This window comes from Gossypium hirsutum, chromosome D05 (genome assembly GCF_007990345.1).
Source record: "Gossypium hirsutum isolate 1008001.06 chromosome D05, Gossypium_hirsutum_v2.1, whole genome shotgun sequence".
NCBI lineage: Eukaryota > Viridiplantae > Streptophyta > Magnoliopsida > Malvales > Malvaceae > Gossypium > Gossypium hirsutum.
The window spans coordinates 39,520,151-39,539,789 of record NC_053441.1 but is presented as its reverse complement, the minus strand read 5'-3'; the positions used below and the strand labels follow the sequence as shown (position 1 = coordinate 39,539,789).

Here is a 19,639-nt window from a genome sequence, read left to right as displayed (position 1 = left end):
TCTCAAAAGTAATTTTTGAAAGTAATACTAAACACTTAAATCTTAAACCAAACTTTTCAAAAATACTTCTCAAAATCACTTTTCCAAAACACTCTTTAAAAACACTTCTCAACAGCAATATTAAACTAGCCGTTTAGAATTACTTTTTAAAAGTGCTTTTGGGCCAAAAAGTAATTTTGAGCAAAAATTAAAATTATCTGCTTCTACTTTTGACTAAAAAAATACTTTTGTAAAGAATTTTTGTTTGAAAAACACATTTGAAAAGCTCAAAAGTATATTGTTTAACAATATTTTTATCTCAAAAGTGTTTCTTAGAAGCAATGCTAAACTAACACTAATTTAAGGTCAGTTAGCATTGTTCCTAATAAGCACTTTTGGGACAAAAAATATTTTTGAGATAAAAAAATTACTAAATAAGTTACTTTTTGAGCTTTTTAAAAGTGCTCTTAAGACAAAAAAAAAACTTTGCGAAAGTGATTTTTCGCCTAAAACTAGAAGCAAAAAATTTTAATTTTTATTCAAAAATATTTTTTGAACTAAAGCTACTTTTGAGAAGCAATATTAAGCTAAGCCTAATGAAAGTGTTTTGATGGTGTTATCAATTGGAGTAAAATTATCAAATAAAAAAATAAAATAAAGAGGCTAAAATTTTTAAATTAAAACTATAAAGGCTAAAAAGTTCACACATGCGTAGAGTACAGGGACTTAGAGCAGAATTAAACCATTTGTTTTTGCTCATTCATTAGGTTTAGTATTTAAAATTGCCACCGATTAACAGAGAGGCACCAGCTCTTTATTCCTTATAATTTTATTTTTAAGATTCAATTTATTTTCTCCTTCTACCTTATTTTTCCATCAGTTTCTTTTTAATGTTTTGCATTAATCGATTTTCATTAGTTGATAAGAGGAGTCTCTCACTGTCTAAATTTCGGGGCTTTTTGTGTTTTTTTTCCTTGTGAAAAGGGATATTATAGTTAATAGGTAACCGTTGTAAGTGGAACAAGGTTGCTGAAGATCGAGCGAGATTTTCTGGAAGTTGAGCTTTCTGGGTTCTTCAGCACTGAATTACAATCATATTTTTTTTAATTTTTTTTATTACTAAAAGGAGTTATAAATTTCTAGAAAAAATGTGGTGGATGATGAATGAAGGAGGAGGGCATTGTCCTAAAAAATCTGATGATATCTATGGAGATGTTTGTGGTCAGGTACTTCAATATTTTGATCTCTTTTCCTTTACCTTTTGATGTTTCTGTTAATCTTTTCGTAGGAATTTGAGGGAAATTGATGCGTTTGAGATTATTATTATTAATAATCAATTTAGCTGCTAATTGTTGGCTGTTAATTTCAACGTTTTTTGGGGGTTCGGATTATGTTTTTTGAATCTTTCCTTTTAATTTAGGGTTTGAGAGTTTGATGGTTGATTTATCGTCGATCTGAAATTGTGTTTAAGTAACCAAAAGTCTTTAAAAAGCTAAAGAATAAGTAATTTGTGAACCTAATTTACATAAAAATATTGGTTTGCTTTTAACCTATTTTATTCGGATTCGAGATGAGTGCCGTCAATATCTGTATATGTATTCGGCATGAATGTCAATACGAGTATTTTAGAAAAGATGAAGAATCTAGGTTCGTAACTTTTAATCATGGAGGAACGTCTGGAAAGCTATTACTTTTCATAGAATCTTATTGGGCATTACACTTCGAATATGAGTTGCATGTATTCCATTGCTTTTCTGAACTTCCCCTTACAAATCATGATGTTAATCGGCAGGGGCGAAGTCAGGAATTTTATGTTGGGGATCGGGATAATAGAGAATCAAATTATAAAACGTATCCCCCTTTGCTTTTTATACTCAAATAAATTTGATTAGTGGTAATATCATATCTTCTCGATGTTATAGGGTTTGAGCCGGTTGAGCATGTCGAGAATCCGCTGCATACTGCGTGGCATTGATTTGAGAACTTGTATTTTGCTGTTTGTGCTGGTTCCGACGTGCATATTTGGTATATATATTCATGGACAGAAGATTTCATACTTCCTTCGACCACTCTGGGAATCGCCACCGAAACCTTTCCATGATATCCCACATTATTATCATGAGAATGTATCGATGGAAAAGCTCTGCAAACTTCATGGTTGGGGAATTCGTGAATTTCCAAGACGGGTTTATGATGCAGTTTTGTTTAGCAACGAGGTGGATATGCTAACAATACGGTGGCAAGAGTTGTACCCTTACATTACACAGTTTGTTCTTCTTGAGTCTAATTCAACATTTTCGGGAATTCCAAAGCCTATGGTTTTTGCTAGCCATCGAGATCAATTCAAATTTGTTGAGCCCCGGTTAACTTATGGCACAATCGGAGGAAGGTTTAAGAAAGGAGAAAACCCTTTTATTGAGGAGGCTATGCAACGAGTAGCATTAGACCAGCTTCTCAAAATAGCTGGAATTACTGATGATGACTTATTGATAATGTCAGATGTTGACGAAATACCGAGCGCACATACTATCAACCTCTTGAGATGGTGTGATGACATACCTCTAGTTCTTCATCTTCGGCTGAAGAATTATCTTTACTCGTTCGAGTTTCTCGTGGATAATAAAAGTTGGAGGGCATCAATCCATAGGTATCAGACAGGTAAAACAAGGTATGCGCATTATCGGCAGGCGGATGAAATTTTGGCCGATGCAGGTTGGCATTGCAGTTTTTGCTTCCGCCACATCAATGAGTTCCTATTTAAGATGAAAGCTTACAGCCATAATGATCGAGTGAGGTTCTCTCATTATTTAAACCCGAAACGAGTTCAGAGAGTAATCTGCAAGGGTGCAGATTTATTCGACATGATTCCTGAGGAGTACACATTCAAGGAAATAATCCGTAAAATGGGACCTATACCGCATTCCTACTCGGCTGTTCATCTTCCTTCGTATCTTTTAGAGAATGCGGACAAATATAAATTTCTACTACCCGGAAATTGTTTGAGAGAAAGTGGGTGATTCTTCTAACAAACTTCAGATGTTTGCATTTATAAAGGCTAGTCCGAGGTGCTACCGAACAACCTACGGGGAAAATGCTCGAAATCCCAGGTTTGTATAGAAGTTATTGTTGACCCGAGTTTTAGTTGGAGGGTATTTGGTTCACTGATCCATTCATTGTTCCTGAATCTGCGGTTGGATTCTCTAATACATTAGTTTGAGGTTCCTAAGGTCTGCCAATCTTGGAGAAATTTTGTTTTGTTGATATAATTTATTCATACATGTTCTATTCAATTCCTTAATCCCAATTCATTACCGTTGAGAGAATCCGTCTGATGGGTCAAACTCTATTTGAGCCGTTACAGGCTGTTCATGGGCCGCAGCTGTTTTTGAAAAATTGAATAGATTAATCATAGAATATAGGCTTAAGGGATGCTAACGAATAAAGACTAAAAAAGCTATTTTAAAATTTGGCAAAAAAAAATCAAACAAAATCACTTCCAACAATGTTTTCCATTTTTTATCATTATTTTGTTAACGTGGTCATAATGAGACAAATAGTTGTCCTGTCAACAACCGTTTTATCCATTCAAGAAGTAATTATTAGAAAATTAAAAATTGATAGAATACTATCAAAATTTATAATAACAAAAGTGAAATAAAAATTAAAATGTCCAACACCAAGAAGCATGAGAATCTTTTATCCCAGAAATCCAATTCATACATTTTCGAGCAGTAGCAAACTAATGAAAATAACCAATATTAGAATCCCACCAGTTTGAACGAGCCCGTTGCTCCCAATAAATTTCCTCACGATCAAGAAGAATCCCTGTAGCTAGTTTTGCACCTAAGATCTCAGAAAGAACTTCATTTGTTGCCTCTTGTTCAAGGGCATCGAGACTAGCTTATAAATGATGTTTAGGAGCTTGATTATGTGCATTTTGAGATTCCTTCCAATTAAGAAGGCCTCACCAAGCTCATACAAATATGAGATGACGAGCCCTGCGAAAGTCGAGCAACCTCCTATTCAGAAGATCGATCCAAAACCCAAGTTGCATCAAAATGAAAAGGAGTGGAACCCGGGTTTCCATTGATACTTCCCACCAATCCAATGTTTAAAAGTAAAAGGTAGTGATAAGATCCTAAAAATGACAAATGTGTCAAACAAAATCTTAAAAATAAAGACCATTAGGCTTCATTTGCATCACCTCTGTCAAGCTTTTCCCTAATCAAAGTGTTCGAGAAGCAACCATGTTCCCAAGTAAACCAATGTCACAAAGACCACAAGTATCGAGTGTATGACAAAATGCCTCCATACACTGAGAGCCTACCCCTTCATTTCAAAATACCACATTAATTCGTTGAAATCCCTGAGAACAAGGCAAGGTAAGTTACATATATGAGCAAGATGCGACAATGACTAAATTATCACAAGACTTAATCACTTCAACATCAATATGATTTTTACTATAGCTCAAACGAGTAACTTCGATACTTGGTTTCCAACCCAAAGAGTTAACTCCAATCAAACCATCAATACCAACATCAATACCATGAAAGTAACCCATTTTATGCCCAATCCTTTCCATCCCTTTAACATGTAGCTTAGTCATCATTAGAAATATTGCATGGGGAACTTTGGTCTTTAATAAAGATCGAAGATATCAGATTGCACGTGGGTTGCCAAGCCCCCAATAGTTCCAACTAAAACACTTGATGGATCTTTGCGTCACTGATCATTAGTGCTCATTGATAGAGTTTTTAAGAAATCAGTGGAGGTAACAAAACAAAGTGTTTTAGTTGTAGGACTCTCGACATCCACAACTAAGTCAACATCATCTACAAGATGCGTTCTATGCTTACCACAATTAGGAAGAGTCTAATCATTAAAAATACCACAAACCTTACACAACGCTTCCAGAATGAATTAGACTTATCTATATGAGGTTGCACTGAATCAGAGTGAACACAAGTTGACTTAATAACCTTTGAACCATAAGAAAGTGAACAAAACAAAAATTGCTGAGGGAATCTTTATATTTCCCAGGATAGTAGACAAAACACGTTACATAAGGATTCAAAGAACTATTATCAACTAAAGAGGAAGCCGAAATTTTACTTTAAAAAGCATCAGAAGGAGAAGTTGTGATAGCCCCAATCGGTGATAACCTTTCAAAGAAAGCACCAAAGTTTTTGAATCACCTCAAAATCTAAAGACACATCAAAAGGTGCAGAAGAAGTAGTGGAATGTATTCTATCCGAAAAGAAAGATGGGCCTGGTCCAAGTAATGAGCGGGCAATAATTTGACTAAGATTAGAAACCCTGTCGCAATAATCTTCCATTGCATTTTGAATGTATCTTTTGATTGGTGAAGCTTTAATCCAACTGCCATAGGGTAAGCCTGTTGAAGGCGAAGAATCAACATTTTGGAGAAAGCAATCCCCATTAGAAGGCCCAAGTACACTACAAAAATAGAAAGTCATTCATAATTTAATTGCCCTTGAAGAGAATGCCCACCAAAATTGAGTGAAACACATCGAAGCAGAGGTTGCGTGATGTCAATCTCAACACGCAACCGGAGAAACTTACTCCAGCCAATATTGCACAAAATATCATAAAACTGAAGAAACCTCCCAATATAATTGCTTATACATTCTGATGTAGATCGACATTGTTCAGTAAGAAGAAGAAAGATTAGAGAAAAGAGAAGTAGAGACAAGAGAAATCAGGAGAGGAGAAATTCTTATGTATTTTTTTACATGCCTTTTCTGGTTCTGCATAACCAACATAAAAAGAAGAAAAACAATTGTAAAAGATGGTTCAAAGGTTTGTTACTAACAATATAGCCATTGTTGACCAAAACACATCGTTTGAGTAAACTAATACTTATACCAGTACACCCTGTTTAAGCTAACTGCTACTCTTTAATTTATATTGCTGCTAGACACCGTTTTCATTAAAATAAAACACACAATTTTCATCATTTCTGATTTTGTCCCATAACAAATATCCTTCCTTCGAAATGATCCTTCTCCTCAAGGCTGATTCTCAAATACTTGAGAGACTCCTAGATAGCATCTTCAAGGAATGAACCTGCCCACTCCACTAGCACTTTAGTCACAACACTGTTCCCATGTTTAACCATTCATCGGTCTAGGATGCAAGCAAGCTCCTTGGACCAGGTACTGTGTGCATCAACTACATGTAAGGCCTTTTGAGTTAGAGTTGTTCTTATATGCTTCTTGAGTTGAGAAACATGGAGCGTGGGATGCACTCTGAAACCAGGTGGTATTTGCAAACGGTAAGTTACCTTCTCCACTCGAGCCATGACTAAGAAAGGGCCAAATATTTTAGGGACAACTTCTGGTTCAATAGTTTTCTCACGAAGTGCTTCCTATATGGTTGTAACTTTAAATAAACCAAATTACCCTCCTTGAAGTGTCTTTCACTCCTATGCTTGCCAGCGTGTTGCTTGATTCTGTCCTAGTCCCGTTTCAAATGGAATTATAACAATTTTCTGGTAGTTTCTCTCTGCTATAGGTTTCTGTCAACTAATAACACATGAGATGTGCCTACCATAAAAGGCATATGATGTGGGGGAGGCTGACTGTAAAGAGCCCCATATGGAGTGGTGTGAATGGTAGAGTGGTAAATGGAATTGTACCACCACTTAGCCATGAGGCAGTCAGTCACTTGGTCTTTCCCCAGTGATACACCTTAGGTACCATTCAAGGTAGCGGTTGAGTACCTCAGTCTGACCATCAGACTCTGAATGGTACGAAGTGAATAAGTTGATCCTTGTTCTGACTCTTCTAAACAAATCCTACCAAAAGTTGCTAACAAATATCTTATCCTTATCAGATATGATGGAATCAGGCATCCTATGAAGCTTGAAGACATGATTCAGAAAGTTTTGTACCACTGTACCAGCTGTAAAAGGGTGTGCAAGGGATAAAAAATGTCCAAACTTGGTAAGGCAGTCCAAAACTACCAATATGATAGACTTCCCTTTGGATTTTGGAAGACCCTCTATAAAATCCATACTAATAGAGGACCAAGCCCTGTTTAATACAGGCAAGGGTTGTAGTAGGCCAGGTTTTGCTACATTCTCTGCCTTACATTTATGGCATATGGGGCATTCTTTAATCCATATTTTGATGTCTCTAGTCATACCCTTCCAGTAGAGTAAAAATGCCATCCTTTTACGACAAGCTTGGATACCAGAACGCCTACCTATGGGACTAGCATGAAAATGCTATAATAGTTATTATCTGAGGCTGTCATCCTGTCCCACAACAATTTTATCCTTCCTCCTTAAGAACCTTCCATCCCACACATACTTAGGATGTTGAGCAGGTTGATGGTGCACCTCATCACACAATTAATGAAGCTTGTCATCAGACTTATACAATGCCTGCACCTTATTCAACAACTCAAATACCACGGTACACCCAATCAGCTGCCATGTCTGTACTTCTAAAAGTAACTTGTTCCTAGAGAGGGCATCAATTGTTGCATTACAAAAGCCTTTTCTGTATATGACTTCATAGTCATACCCTAGCATTTTAGCGACCTATCTTTGCTGAAAAAGGGGTTATGGCTTGTTGGTTTGATAGGAACCTCAAACTTTGATGGTCTGTCCTTATTTTGAAATGTCTTCCCATCAGGTAGGCATGCTATTTCCTCACAACTAGCAATACAACAAGCATTTACTTCTCATAGATATGCTTGGTGTCTAACCCTTAGGCCATTGCTAAAAAAGGCCACTGGTCGTCTTGTTTGTCGTAGGACAACTCCCGCACCCAAACCAAAAGCATTTGTGTCCACATAGAATTCTTTGAGTTTTAGAAGCCAGGTAGCACTAATACAGGTGCTGATTAGAAGGCTTCTTTGAGTTTTTGAAATGATGTGCTAGCTTGTTCATCATAGAACAAGGCATTCTTTTTTAGCAGATTGGTGAAGGATAGAGCTAGTATGCTATAGTGTCTGATAAAGCACCTATAATAGCCAGAGAGGCATAGGAAGCCTCTTAAATCTCTTATGTAAGTAGGGACTGACTAGTTGGGCACATAATCAACTTTAGCTTAATCCATGAGGACAATATCCTTGGTTATCACATGACCCAAATATTCAACCTGGTCAGTACCTAAAGAGCATTTGCTATGCTTAACAAACAATTGATGCTACTGTAGAATCTGAAAGACTGCTCTCAAGTGCTCCAAATGTTCATCCCAGCTTGTTGAATACACCAAAATGTCATAAAAGAGACCAAAATTGATCTTCTTAAGAAAGGCGGCATTTATAAGTGCTTGAAAACTTAAAGGTGCATTAGTGAGTCCAAAGGGCATTACCAAAAATTCATTGTCCCCTTCATGTGTCCTGAAAGCTGTTGGATGCCAACTTTATGCATCCAGATTTGGTTGTATCCTGATCTTAGGTCTAGCTTGGAAAACACCTTAACCTGACCCAACTCATCTAACAATTCCTCAATGATAGGAATAGGAAATCAGTTCCTAATGGTTAGCTGGTTGAGATGTCTGTAATCAACATAGAGCCTCCAAATGCCATCTTTTTTCTTTACCATGACTATAAGAGAGGCAAAGCTACTGTTACTATCCCGTATAATGCCTATTTGGAGCATCTATTGAATAATTTTTTCCATTTCAGCCTTTTAGACAATAGGGTATCTATAGGGCCTTATATTGATCATCACTCCTTCATCTTTGAGGGGAACTTTGTGGTCATGAAGCCTTGCAGGTGGAAATCTAGTAGGAATGTTAAAAATATAAACAAATTCATCAATGAGGGCATGTAGATCATGAGGTAGTTGAGAGGGAGGTGCTACAAGGAAACTTGAGCAATAAAGGACATGGCCATGGTACAAGGACCTAGCCATTGGCCTATCATAGGAAAACATCTTAAAGATTGGATTGTTGACATCAAATGGACTATACGAGGGAGAATGCCCCTCAAAGTATAGAGATCTCCTCCAGCCACAAAATTCGTAGTCATAGATCCAAAATTCCAATTTATTGACCCTAAGGAGAGAAGCCATTGTATACCAAGGACTATGTCACAACCTTTCAAAGGCAATAACATGAAATTAGTCTAAAAAGTGGACCTCTGTGCCTTCCATTGGACCCTTTCGCAAGTTCCCCTAGTGAACACACTTTTTCCATCAGCCATAGTCACCTTCAATTGATCTTGCTTTGGAAGAGCCAACCTATTAGCCAACTTTATGTCCAAAAAGTTATGTGTGCTACCCAAGTCTACCAATATGATATCCTTTACAGCTCCCACAGTTACTTCAAATCACATGGTGAGAGGTCATTGTGAGTCTCGAAGGGCATGTAGTGACAGAATAGGCTCTTGAGTAGAATCACCTTCCACCATAGGGTCCTCTAATTGATTTGAGCGTTCTTGGAAGTTGTCACGTTCACCATCAGATTAAGACTTAAGAACACCTGATACAATTGAGCCTTGACACATTTATGGCCTACATGGTACTTGGTCCCACACAAAAAACACAACTCTTTTTGTTTCCTCTCAGTAATTAAGGCTAGACTTATTCCTTTAGAAGGAGCCCTAAGAACATTAAAACCATTGGAAGTAGTTGAAACAAGGTGATTGAATGTACCCTAAAGAAGTAGGACCACTGACTTGTGTGTACCTGCTAGTGGAGTAGTTGTAGACCTAAATTGAGTTAGAGAGTTGGATCCATTGAAGAAAATGTTCCTAGGAGAGTTAGATAAAATACCCTCCACTTGTTTGGAAATATAGAACCCTTCAACTAAAGTTTGTGGCCTAAATAAATTTAGATACTAACCAATCTCATGCTTTAAATTGCTAAAAAGAAAAACACTTAGAGCATATGATGCTAACAACTGTAACTGGTTTAGGAGACTTACAAATAGGTCATGGTATTGCTTGACTATCCCGAGTTGCTTCAAGTTTATCAACTCAGACATGGGGTCCTTGAACATGCCCAATCCGAACCTCTCTCTCAAGCTAGTAGCATATCTTACCCATTCCAAAATATGCAACCCACCATACTTCTGTGCATAGAAGTAATGCTAATTTAGAGCTCGTCCTTCCAAGTGCAACATTTGTGCAAACCTCATCACCTTTTAGTATGCCTTCAACAATAAAGTATTGCTCAAGCTTTGACCACTAACCCCTAAAATTTGACCCATCAAAACAAGGGTAGTCTAGCTTATAAAACCTTTCATGGAACAACCCATATTAAGATCAAGGAGAACTTGTATGACTAGTCACTAAAAAGGGCCGATGAACCTCATTGATTCTTTGGAAGGAAAACCACGAGGTGGGCCTCCCAATATTCCTTTTCTCTTGATTGGGTAGATACATTGCTGGGAGTAGTTGGGTTCCCAAGATACTACTTAAAGAGATTGTGAATATCTGTTTTCATCTCTTTCATGAAGGCTTGCAACCTGGCTTCCATCTTGACTTCCAGTCTCATATTTAGGAGAGCCAAACACTTTGAATCTTTATAATCTCCTATTGTAGGCTATTGACCTTCTTTTGCAGAAGTGTGGTAACCCCTTCCCTAGCCATGAAGATCGTGCTTGCTCTAATACCCTTGTTGTAGATTGAAATTGTTCAGTAAGAAGAAGAAAGATTGAAAAAAAGAGACGTAAAGAAAAGAGAAATCAGGAGAGGAGAAATTTCTTATTTTTTTACATGCCTTTTTTGTGCTGCATAACCAACATGAAAAGAAGAAAAACAATTGGAAAAGATGGTTCAAAAGTTTGTTACTAATAATATAACCGTTGCTGACCAAAACACATTATTTAAGTAACTAATACTTATACCAATACACTCCGTTTAAGCTAATTGCTGCTCCTTAACCTGTATTATTGCTACGCACTATTTTCATCATTTCTTATTTTGGCCCATAACACATTGTGCCATCCCATTGGTAAAGAATTTTAATGGAAGCCCATAAATACAAACCCAAAAGGTATAATTGACAAAGACATAGTGTGTAAGTTGGAGATCATCATTATAATTTGTTGGAAAAAGGAGATGGTTGTCAAAGGTCCATGAAGCACCATCTAACACCCTATTCTTATCACAAAAATATCCAAATTTGATAAGGATAAGGGAACCATCCATGGAAGAAAACTAAAGTGGAGATGATAATTTCCAATGGGATTTTAGAATGGTTATACTCACCTCAAGATTTGAACATCTTTTTCAATGCAGTTTGCTTACCATCCAATAAGAAGTATCAAGAAAATCACCTGCATCATCTTTAATTACAATTTCTGAAGTTTCTAAATCAATAAGACTAAGTTTTTGGTAATTGTTAGCCAAATCCTCCGCCATGATCGATTGAAAAAACTAGAAACAATCGAAGTGGAGAAAAAATGGTAGACAAAAACTAAAGAGAATTGACTAAAATTGGAAAAAATGTAACGCCCAAGTTTCTTAAGTTTTGAATGGCCAAATCATGTCAAGTACTTAATTTGTTTTAGTGGTTAGGTGTTTTGGATATGTGCTTGAGGTCTTATGTTCGATTCCTTTCCCTTGAATTTTGATTATTTTTAATCCTTATATCTAGCTAGTCACACCTAGCTTATCTTTAATTTTTGTATGCTTGCCAATAAGAATGAGCCTATTGGTTTAGTGATGAGTCTTTAGCTTGCCTTTAGGTCCCAAGTTTGAATCCTGTTGTGTGTAAAAGTGAAAATTACTTTTGCTTCCCCTTTGTTGTGTCGCCCATGCTGAGGGTTGATCAAACTCAAATTATGAACGTTCTACTTTTTTCTTATGCTATTATTTCTTGATTTTCCCCATTTTTGCTGCCATTTACCCTCCTCTTGTCGCACAAAATAGTTACCATTACTGCTGTTGTTGTGGTATTGTCGCCCCTTAAAACACCATTAGTGGCTATTGTTTTGTTCACCTTTGTTTCCCACTCTTGCTTTCATTTTCCCTCCCTTTTATTATATTGAAACAACCACTCATCTCACCATTTAAGTGTGCCTTCCATTTCGTTCAAATCGTAAACTCAGATCTAGGAATCAAAATGCGTAAGTGCTATTTTTTTCTAGCATCATGTTAGTTTGATTAATTATTTTAATTTAGCCGAATGCTTTTAAAGGCCATAGGTGGTTAATCCTTACTAATTTGAGTGTTACTTTTTTGTTAGGAACTGATTTAAAAGTTTCGAATCAGTATTTACTTTTGAGGCTGCTTTAATTTCTATTCAAAGTCGAAGTAAGAGTAAGTAGTGAGTTTAAAAATTGGATCTGATGCTTCAGTTTAATTCCTCTGTTTGACCGAACCTATAGGGGAAATAGGGATTGATTTTAACTCGTGTTTTGGACATCTCATGTACAGATTAAATCGATCCAGCCTAGATTTAAGATCTAGGAGTTGAGGATTAAGCGGTAGTGCATTGGTTTAGCATTAATCAGGTGTGGATTCTAAACCTTGTGTGTGATTGTATAATGATTTATAATTGTATTTGGTTGCTGAAATTTTCTGCATGGTTGAATGGTAAGTGAAATTGGTAGATTGGCCAATTGAGGTAAGTAAATTAACTGAGTGGTGTGTTTATTAAATATGTTTCATGAATTGAATTTTTGCATGACTTGAAATATGGCGATTGTGATATTGAGTATTGTTGCTTTGTAAGCATGCCATTAATTGAAATTGAATTGACTGAAGCATGAAAATATCCCCTTTTTATTGATATATGGAAAATATGTCATACTGCATTGCATGGGGTTGGTTATTGTAGATGATGGAGGAGTTTCAAGGAGTATTGGCGGTAAACTCGCAATCATTCGTTAGTCAGTATACTGCATCAGAGTATTGGAGAGATTGGCAGCTTGTTTGCAATTGATATTGGCAATTTATTCGCAACCTTAATTGACAGTTTTAACTGCAAGATTGATATTGGTGGTTCAACCACATTGAGCTTTGGCTCCAATTGTTTGGTGCTTGGATGACGAGTTCTTGGAAGACTCGTGGTGTGTAACGGAGGATATGGGTAGGACTTACATTGTTGCATAAGTGTGCCATAAACATGACATTTGAGAAATTGATTGAATTGATGCCATAAAATTTTGGGAAAATTGCTACCTGATGATTGATTGTCTTACTGGTTGAAATTGTGAATATTCTCTGGTTGCCTTATTTTACACGAAGCTCTTGAAGCTCATCCCTTTAGTTAAATTTTTTTAGGTAGCCCATGATCGTGGGAATGGATTTGGGCCTTCGGAAATCTCGTCACGAACACTGGACTTATTTAAATTTTTGAATTTAAATTTAAATTTAAATTAATTTTGGTTTGAATTGCAATTTTTTTTCTTTTGGGACTGTGGATTTTGGGATGCGTTATTTGGGTTTGCATGCATGGTTTTTATTGCAATGAATTGATTTAATAACTGATAATTGCATGATATTAGGCTTAAGTAAAAAAATATGATTTTCCTCTGCGTATTAAAAGAAATCGATTTTGAAAATATAAACTGTTTTGCGACTTGACTGTGTTTTTTCCCTAAAATGTCATTACTAAGTAAATGAACTATAATTATAAAGACAACGCTAAAACTTGGTGTTTTAAAAAAGATGACGAGTTATGTAAACCTTGACAAAAATGATGATTTCAAAGAATGATTTTAAAGAATGATTTTATTTGGCTATTTCGATGATCTATGAAGTCAATGAAACCTTTAAGATCCGATCATAACGTCTACGCCGAGTTTAGGGTGTTAACAAAAAAGAAGCTGAAATCTATGGCTCCGCAAAACTAACAACCACCACTAAAGAAGAGAGAGTGGGTGGATTCTCTTGATTAAATTTATAAACATGTTTGAATATCGCTTTTAGATGTAAACACTACATATAAAGTAATAAATAAAAGGAGGTTTTTGCTATCCAAAATACTTTTAGAAAGTGTTTTCAAAGGTAAAAGTGTTTTGGAGAAAATAAAATGTTGATTTTAGATATAATATTGTAAACAAAAATATATATTTAAATAATATTTAAATTCATTATTTTTATGATATAATCAACTTAATTTATAATAAAATTATAAAAATTACTAATCATTATTAATACTTCAATATTTGAACCATAAATTTTAAACATCTTTTAAGCAATTAATAGCAATTATTTGTACATTTTAATTTAAATATATTAATTATTTTTAGTTATTAAAATATAACATGTTTGCGCCAATTACTTAGTCCAAATGCAAATTCAGTTGCAATTTAGTTTGTATCTGGAAGACAATGTAACTTGTTATATTTGGTCAACATCTTTTGACCAAAAAATCTTGGACTCTTTAAACACATCTTTGCAAGTTTTTAATAACACATTATTGAAATCAAAACATGGAAATCAAGTCAAGCAAGGATCTTTTGAAGACTTTTAATGAGAATGGGTTTTTTTTATTTGAAGAGATTTATTTTTCAAAGAAGATTACCCAAATAATATTTTTGCTAATTCTATTCCATATTAAAGACTTTATCAAGTTAAATTCAATGAGACAAAAATTCACATTAATTGTAATTTTGCAAGCCATTATATGTTTACAAGACTTCTTGTAGTTTTATGTATGAGATTGAGAGCATTTAACTTGTTTATGTGATGAACTTATTTTAGTGCATAGTTATTGTAAACAAAATGTTCTCATTGTTCAGTTTGTAACTAAGCTTTCAAGGGAAAGTCTTAGTGAAAAGAGTGATCTAGATTATATATAGGAGTGAGGTTGCAAGTGGTAAGTGAGTTAAACTTAAATCACATCTTGTACAAGTAGATTTATAGTGAATTACTTTTTGAGCAAGGTCTCGTAGATGTAGGAAGTTTTCTAACCAGATATCCAAAATTTTGTAACAATTTCTTATTTTTTATACTATCAGTTAGAAGGCAAAGTCAATAAGCTCTCATAACCATTACAAATTCAAATGTATAATGTTATATATTTGAAATAAATTTTAAAAAGTAAATAATTATGTATCTAATATAAATATTACAAAAAATACATTGAATGATAAATGAGCGTTAAAAACACTATTCTGACTCTGAAAGTGCTTCTTCCAAATGCAAAATTTACAAATTATAGCTTTTGTGTTTAAGTTTAAAAGTTATAAATTATATAGCCTATGTGTTTGGGTTCAAAAGCACTTTTTTAAAATACTTTTGTCTTCAAAACTTATATGTTTCGCATTACTTATGACTCCAAAACTGTTTTTGAAAAGAAATGATGAACATACCCCACGTACTTTTGTTGTTTGACAACTGTTATTCTTTAAAAACTATTTTCGATAAAATGTTGTGATTATTGTAATTGAAATTTACAGTTATTCTTTAAATTGTGAATATGGGGACTAAATTGAAGAAGTTCAAAAGTGTAGTGAAATTGTGAAAATCGTAAAATATCAAATTCATTTGTAAATAATGTAAATATTCGAGTGCTAATGTAGACTAGTGTTAAAGGTTGTGGATATAGTCGGCATGCGATAAGAACCTGAGCACTCCTGTGTTAATCGTGATATTCGTTATATTGTACTCTGAAGCCTGTGTTTTCAACACTTATGTGGTCCGTTTATCGTGTTATGTTCCATGTATCCATCTTGTTTAAGCGAGTCTAGCATGAGCTAAAAAGTTTGGTAAGTGATTTATGATAATAAATCCTATTAAACCGTGAAGTGATAAAATAGTGAATCGAAGTATTAGTGAATTTGTAAATATTGAATAACCTCTTGATTAATATGATATATTCATGAAATTATAATAGTAATATTGTTAATATTAAATAAATTATATTATAGCTTAACGTGTTGTTGTTTAATGCATAGGTGAAAGATTAGATTGAAGCCTTTGACAAAAGATCATCATAAAAAAATCTCATCACATCATCAAGGCTTGGGGGGAAAGAATATGAAATTTAACTCATGGTATAGATTATGACATGTACATAGGCCTAATTTGATTATTTATGTTCAGTAATGTGAGTGAAAGTACTTAGAGAAGCTTAAATGTTTTGATGGCCTAGTGAAATTGTTTAAATTATGCAATGAGCATATGATGAATTATATGATCTTTGAGGTGTAAGATGGTTTAAAATGATTGAAATGTGTTTGGGAATGTCTGGTATTGAAATTGGCATGAAATGAAAGTGTTCTAGGATGTTTTAGGGTCCCTTGTATTGAAGTATTGATACTTGTTGAACTCGTATCGATACAAGTAATCCAAAGAGAAAAAATAAATAGTTCCAAGGAAGATGTATCAATACTTGGAATAGTGAGTATCAATACAAGTTCCCTGTTTTACTTTGTTTTTTTCTCAATTGGACTTGAAATAGGCCTGAATGACCTCCGATCACAACCAAACTGCAGGAGATGCCCACAAGTGATCCGAGATACATCAAAAGAGTTTGAAATGATAATAATAAACTGTATAAATGGAATTTGAATTAAATTAACTTAGAGCGCAAATGCAACATCATTTTCTCGAGTTATCAGATTAACCTAGGTAAAGGGTGTTACATTATATACATTTTACAATGCTTGCTCTTTCATGCATGTTTAACAAGTTTTCATTCCATTTGACTATGTTTTATGTTAAGTCTTAATTGGAAACTTGTTAATCTCAAACCATGTTTTATAAATGACTCATTTAGAGGTGTTTCAGTGTTTGTTTACAACCAATAAAATGTGATTTTTAAGATCCTCAAGCTTGGTTTTTGTTATGGTGAAGTTTAGGAATGAAAAATGGGGGTTTCAGGGCATTTTTTTGCTCTTAGGACTATGGTTTCGAAACATGGGATCAAGTGTACAAGTGAGGTGAAATGCATCAATGTGCTATTTGGAGCACTTGTATCAGTACATCTAGGCACTTTTATCACAAAAAGTGCCCTAAACTTAAGAAACTACACTGTTTTGAGTCATTTTGACTTTTCGGGGTTCATTTTGGGTATTGAGCACCTCTGGTAACCACGATCATCGTTAAAATGATTTAAAATTTTCTTCAAAGGCTTTTAAATTCCCAAACTTGGGTTAATGATTTAATTTTTTTTTTCATGTTTTAAATTAGGATCAAGCTCCCATTCCCAAACTCAAAATACTTCGTTTTAAGCTAGTGAACTTTGGAGCCTTGCTTTATGACTTGAATAGGTTCAAACAAGTTACCAAACAACTCAAATGATTTATTTAAGTTCAATCTTCTTTCAAATTTACACCAAAAACATTTAGTATCTGTTGTAATATGAGTTTTTTATAAAAGAAAAAAAATTGCACTAGCTTGAATTTACTCTGATGGCATCTCTTACTCATATCGTACACTAGGATAGGTAAAAGGTGTTACATTTTTGGTAAATGAAAAATTATGGAAAAAATGAAGAACTAGAGTCTCCTAATCTTAAATAATACACTTCTGACCTTTATTCCTAGTAGATTTCTTCTTGATTAATGTAACACCTCTCATCTGACCTCGATTTTGGGTCTCTTAATACCCGGTCGCAGGGTTTGAGTTACGGGATCCTTATTGCTGATGATTGGGATAGAGCTCTAAGATAGTATGCTGTGTCAGTGTTTCATGATCTTAGTTCAGGTATTAAGAGACCCAAAATCGAGGCACAATAGTTCAAGCTAAAGCTAGTCATGTTCCAGATGCTTCAGACAGTGGGCCAATTTAGTGGAATGCCTATCGAAGATCCTCACCTTCACTTAAGACTGTTTATGGAGGTGAGCAATTCTTTCAAGTTAGCTGGAGTACCCGAAGATGCATTACGATTAAAGTTATTCCCATATTCACTAATGGACAGGGCTTAAGCTTGGTTAAACTCATTGCCACCAAATTCCATTTCCACAAGGCAAGAGTTAGCAGAAAGATTCCTCATGAAGTATTTCTTGCCTAGCAAGAATGCTAAGTTGAGGAATGAGATCTCTGCTTTCCAACAAATGGATGATGAGTCCTTGTATAAGGCATGAGAAAGGTACAAAGAATTATTACAGAATGGATTCTCTCATTGAATCCAACTTGAGACATTCTACAATGGTCTTAATGCTCACACGAGGATGGTAGTTGACGCTTCTGCTAATGGTGCTCCCATTTCTAAGTCTTATAATGAGGCTTATGAAATCTTTGAGAGAATTGCTAGCAACAATTATCAATGGCCAACCAATCGAATAGTGTCAGGAAGATGAGCCTCTGGAATACATGAAGTGGATCCACTCACTTCACTTGCATCGTATGTATCTTCAATTTCTTCAATGCTTAAAAATTTTATCACTAATGGGTTTAATAGTTTTGTAGCTCAGTTACCTAATCACTTTGAAAATACAGCCTGTGTTTATTATGGGGAAGGACATTTGTTCGAAGAATGTCCATCAAACCTAGAATTCGTGTATTTCATGGGTAATCAGAATTGTCACAAAAGATGAATCAACTAGTTCCAGTGAAGAAGCCTCCACCACCTTACCCTCAAAGGCTTCAGAAGTAGAAATAGGAAGTCCAGTTCAAGAAGTTTCTAGACGTCCTCAAGAAACTTCATATCAATATCCTGTTGGTAGAAGCACTTGAAAAAATGTTGAACTACGTCACATTCATGAAGGATATCTTGTCCAAGAGACGAAAACTTGGAGAATTTGAGACAGTAGCCTTAACGAAGGAATGCAGTTGCATATCTTCAAGACAAACAACCCTCGAAGTTGAAGGATCCTAGATATTTTACCCTACCTTGAAACATTGGAGCAACATATTGTGGTTAGACACTATGTGATTTGGGTGCGAGTATCAACTTGATGCCTATGTTAATATTTAGGAAGTTAGGGATAGGTGAAGTTAGACCTACTACGGTTACACTTAAATTAGCAGATCGATCCTTAGCACATCTAGAAGGAAATATCGAGGATGTATTGGTACGTGTAGACAAATTTATTTTTCCTACTGACTTTGTTATTCTAGACTTTGAAGTAGATAAAGAGGTGCCAATCATCCTAGGAAGACCTTTCCTAGCAATTGGAAGGACCCTTATCGATGTGTAGAAGGGCGAGCTTACTATGCGTGTTCAGGACGATCATGTAACATTTAATGTTTTTAAGTCTATGTGATTTCCTGACACACTTGATAATTGTTCTGCAGTGTCCGATTTAGAGGAACTAATTATAGAAAAGGAACTCAACTATGTTGAGGACTCGTTAGAGCAAATTTTGACATCAAACCCTCCAAATGATGAATAGGGGGATGAATACTTAGCTTTGCTAGAAGCTAATCAAAGGGGATTTAAACCGCAATCCCGCTCTGAATATTTGGAGTTAGAGAATAAGGATTATGCCCAACTAAAAGCATCAATTGAGGAGCCACCTAAACTAGAACTGAACGCACTTCCCTCAAATTTAAAATATGTTTATTTAGGTAACGCTTCTACTTTGGCTGTGATTGTTTCAGCAAAATTGACCAAAGAGCAAGAAGAGAATGTAACAACCCGGTTTTCGTTAAATTGGAATAGTGGTTTTCAAACCACAAATTTGATGTCAGAATATTTTTTTAATATTATTTTTGGTATTTGCAGCATGTGATTATATATGTGTGGGAAAGTTTCGTAAAGAAATTTTACTGTTTGAATGCTTAATTCGGTAAAAAGGACTAAATCGCGTAAAGCGTAAAAGTTGTGTTCTATAAG

General features: G+C 35.0%; 1 protein-coding gene and 1 non-coding gene across 2 annotated transcripts; one reads left to right on the top strand and one right to left on the bottom strand.

The window, feature by feature from the left end:
• The first annotated feature begins 783 nt into the window (after positions 1–783).
• Positions 784–3,302, top strand: LOC107903735 (uncharacterized). The gene is made up of 2 exons (XM_016829888.1): positions 784–1,205; positions 1,902–3,302. Exons 1-2 carry the CDS (start codon positions 1,128–1,130, stop codon positions 2,994–2,996), a joined length of 1,173 nt encoding a protein of 390 aa, XP_016685377.1. The 5' UTR covers positions 784–1,127; the 3' UTR covers positions 2,997–3,302.
• A 14,580-nt stretch (positions 3,303–17,882) lies between these two features.
• LOC121218029 (small nucleolar RNA R71) lies at positions 17,883–17,984 on the bottom strand. Its single transcript, XR_005914301.1, has one exon. It is a non-coding gene; the product is annotated as a small nucleolar RNA R71 (small nucleolar RNA).
• Positions 17,985–19,639: the final 1,655 nt, after the last annotated feature.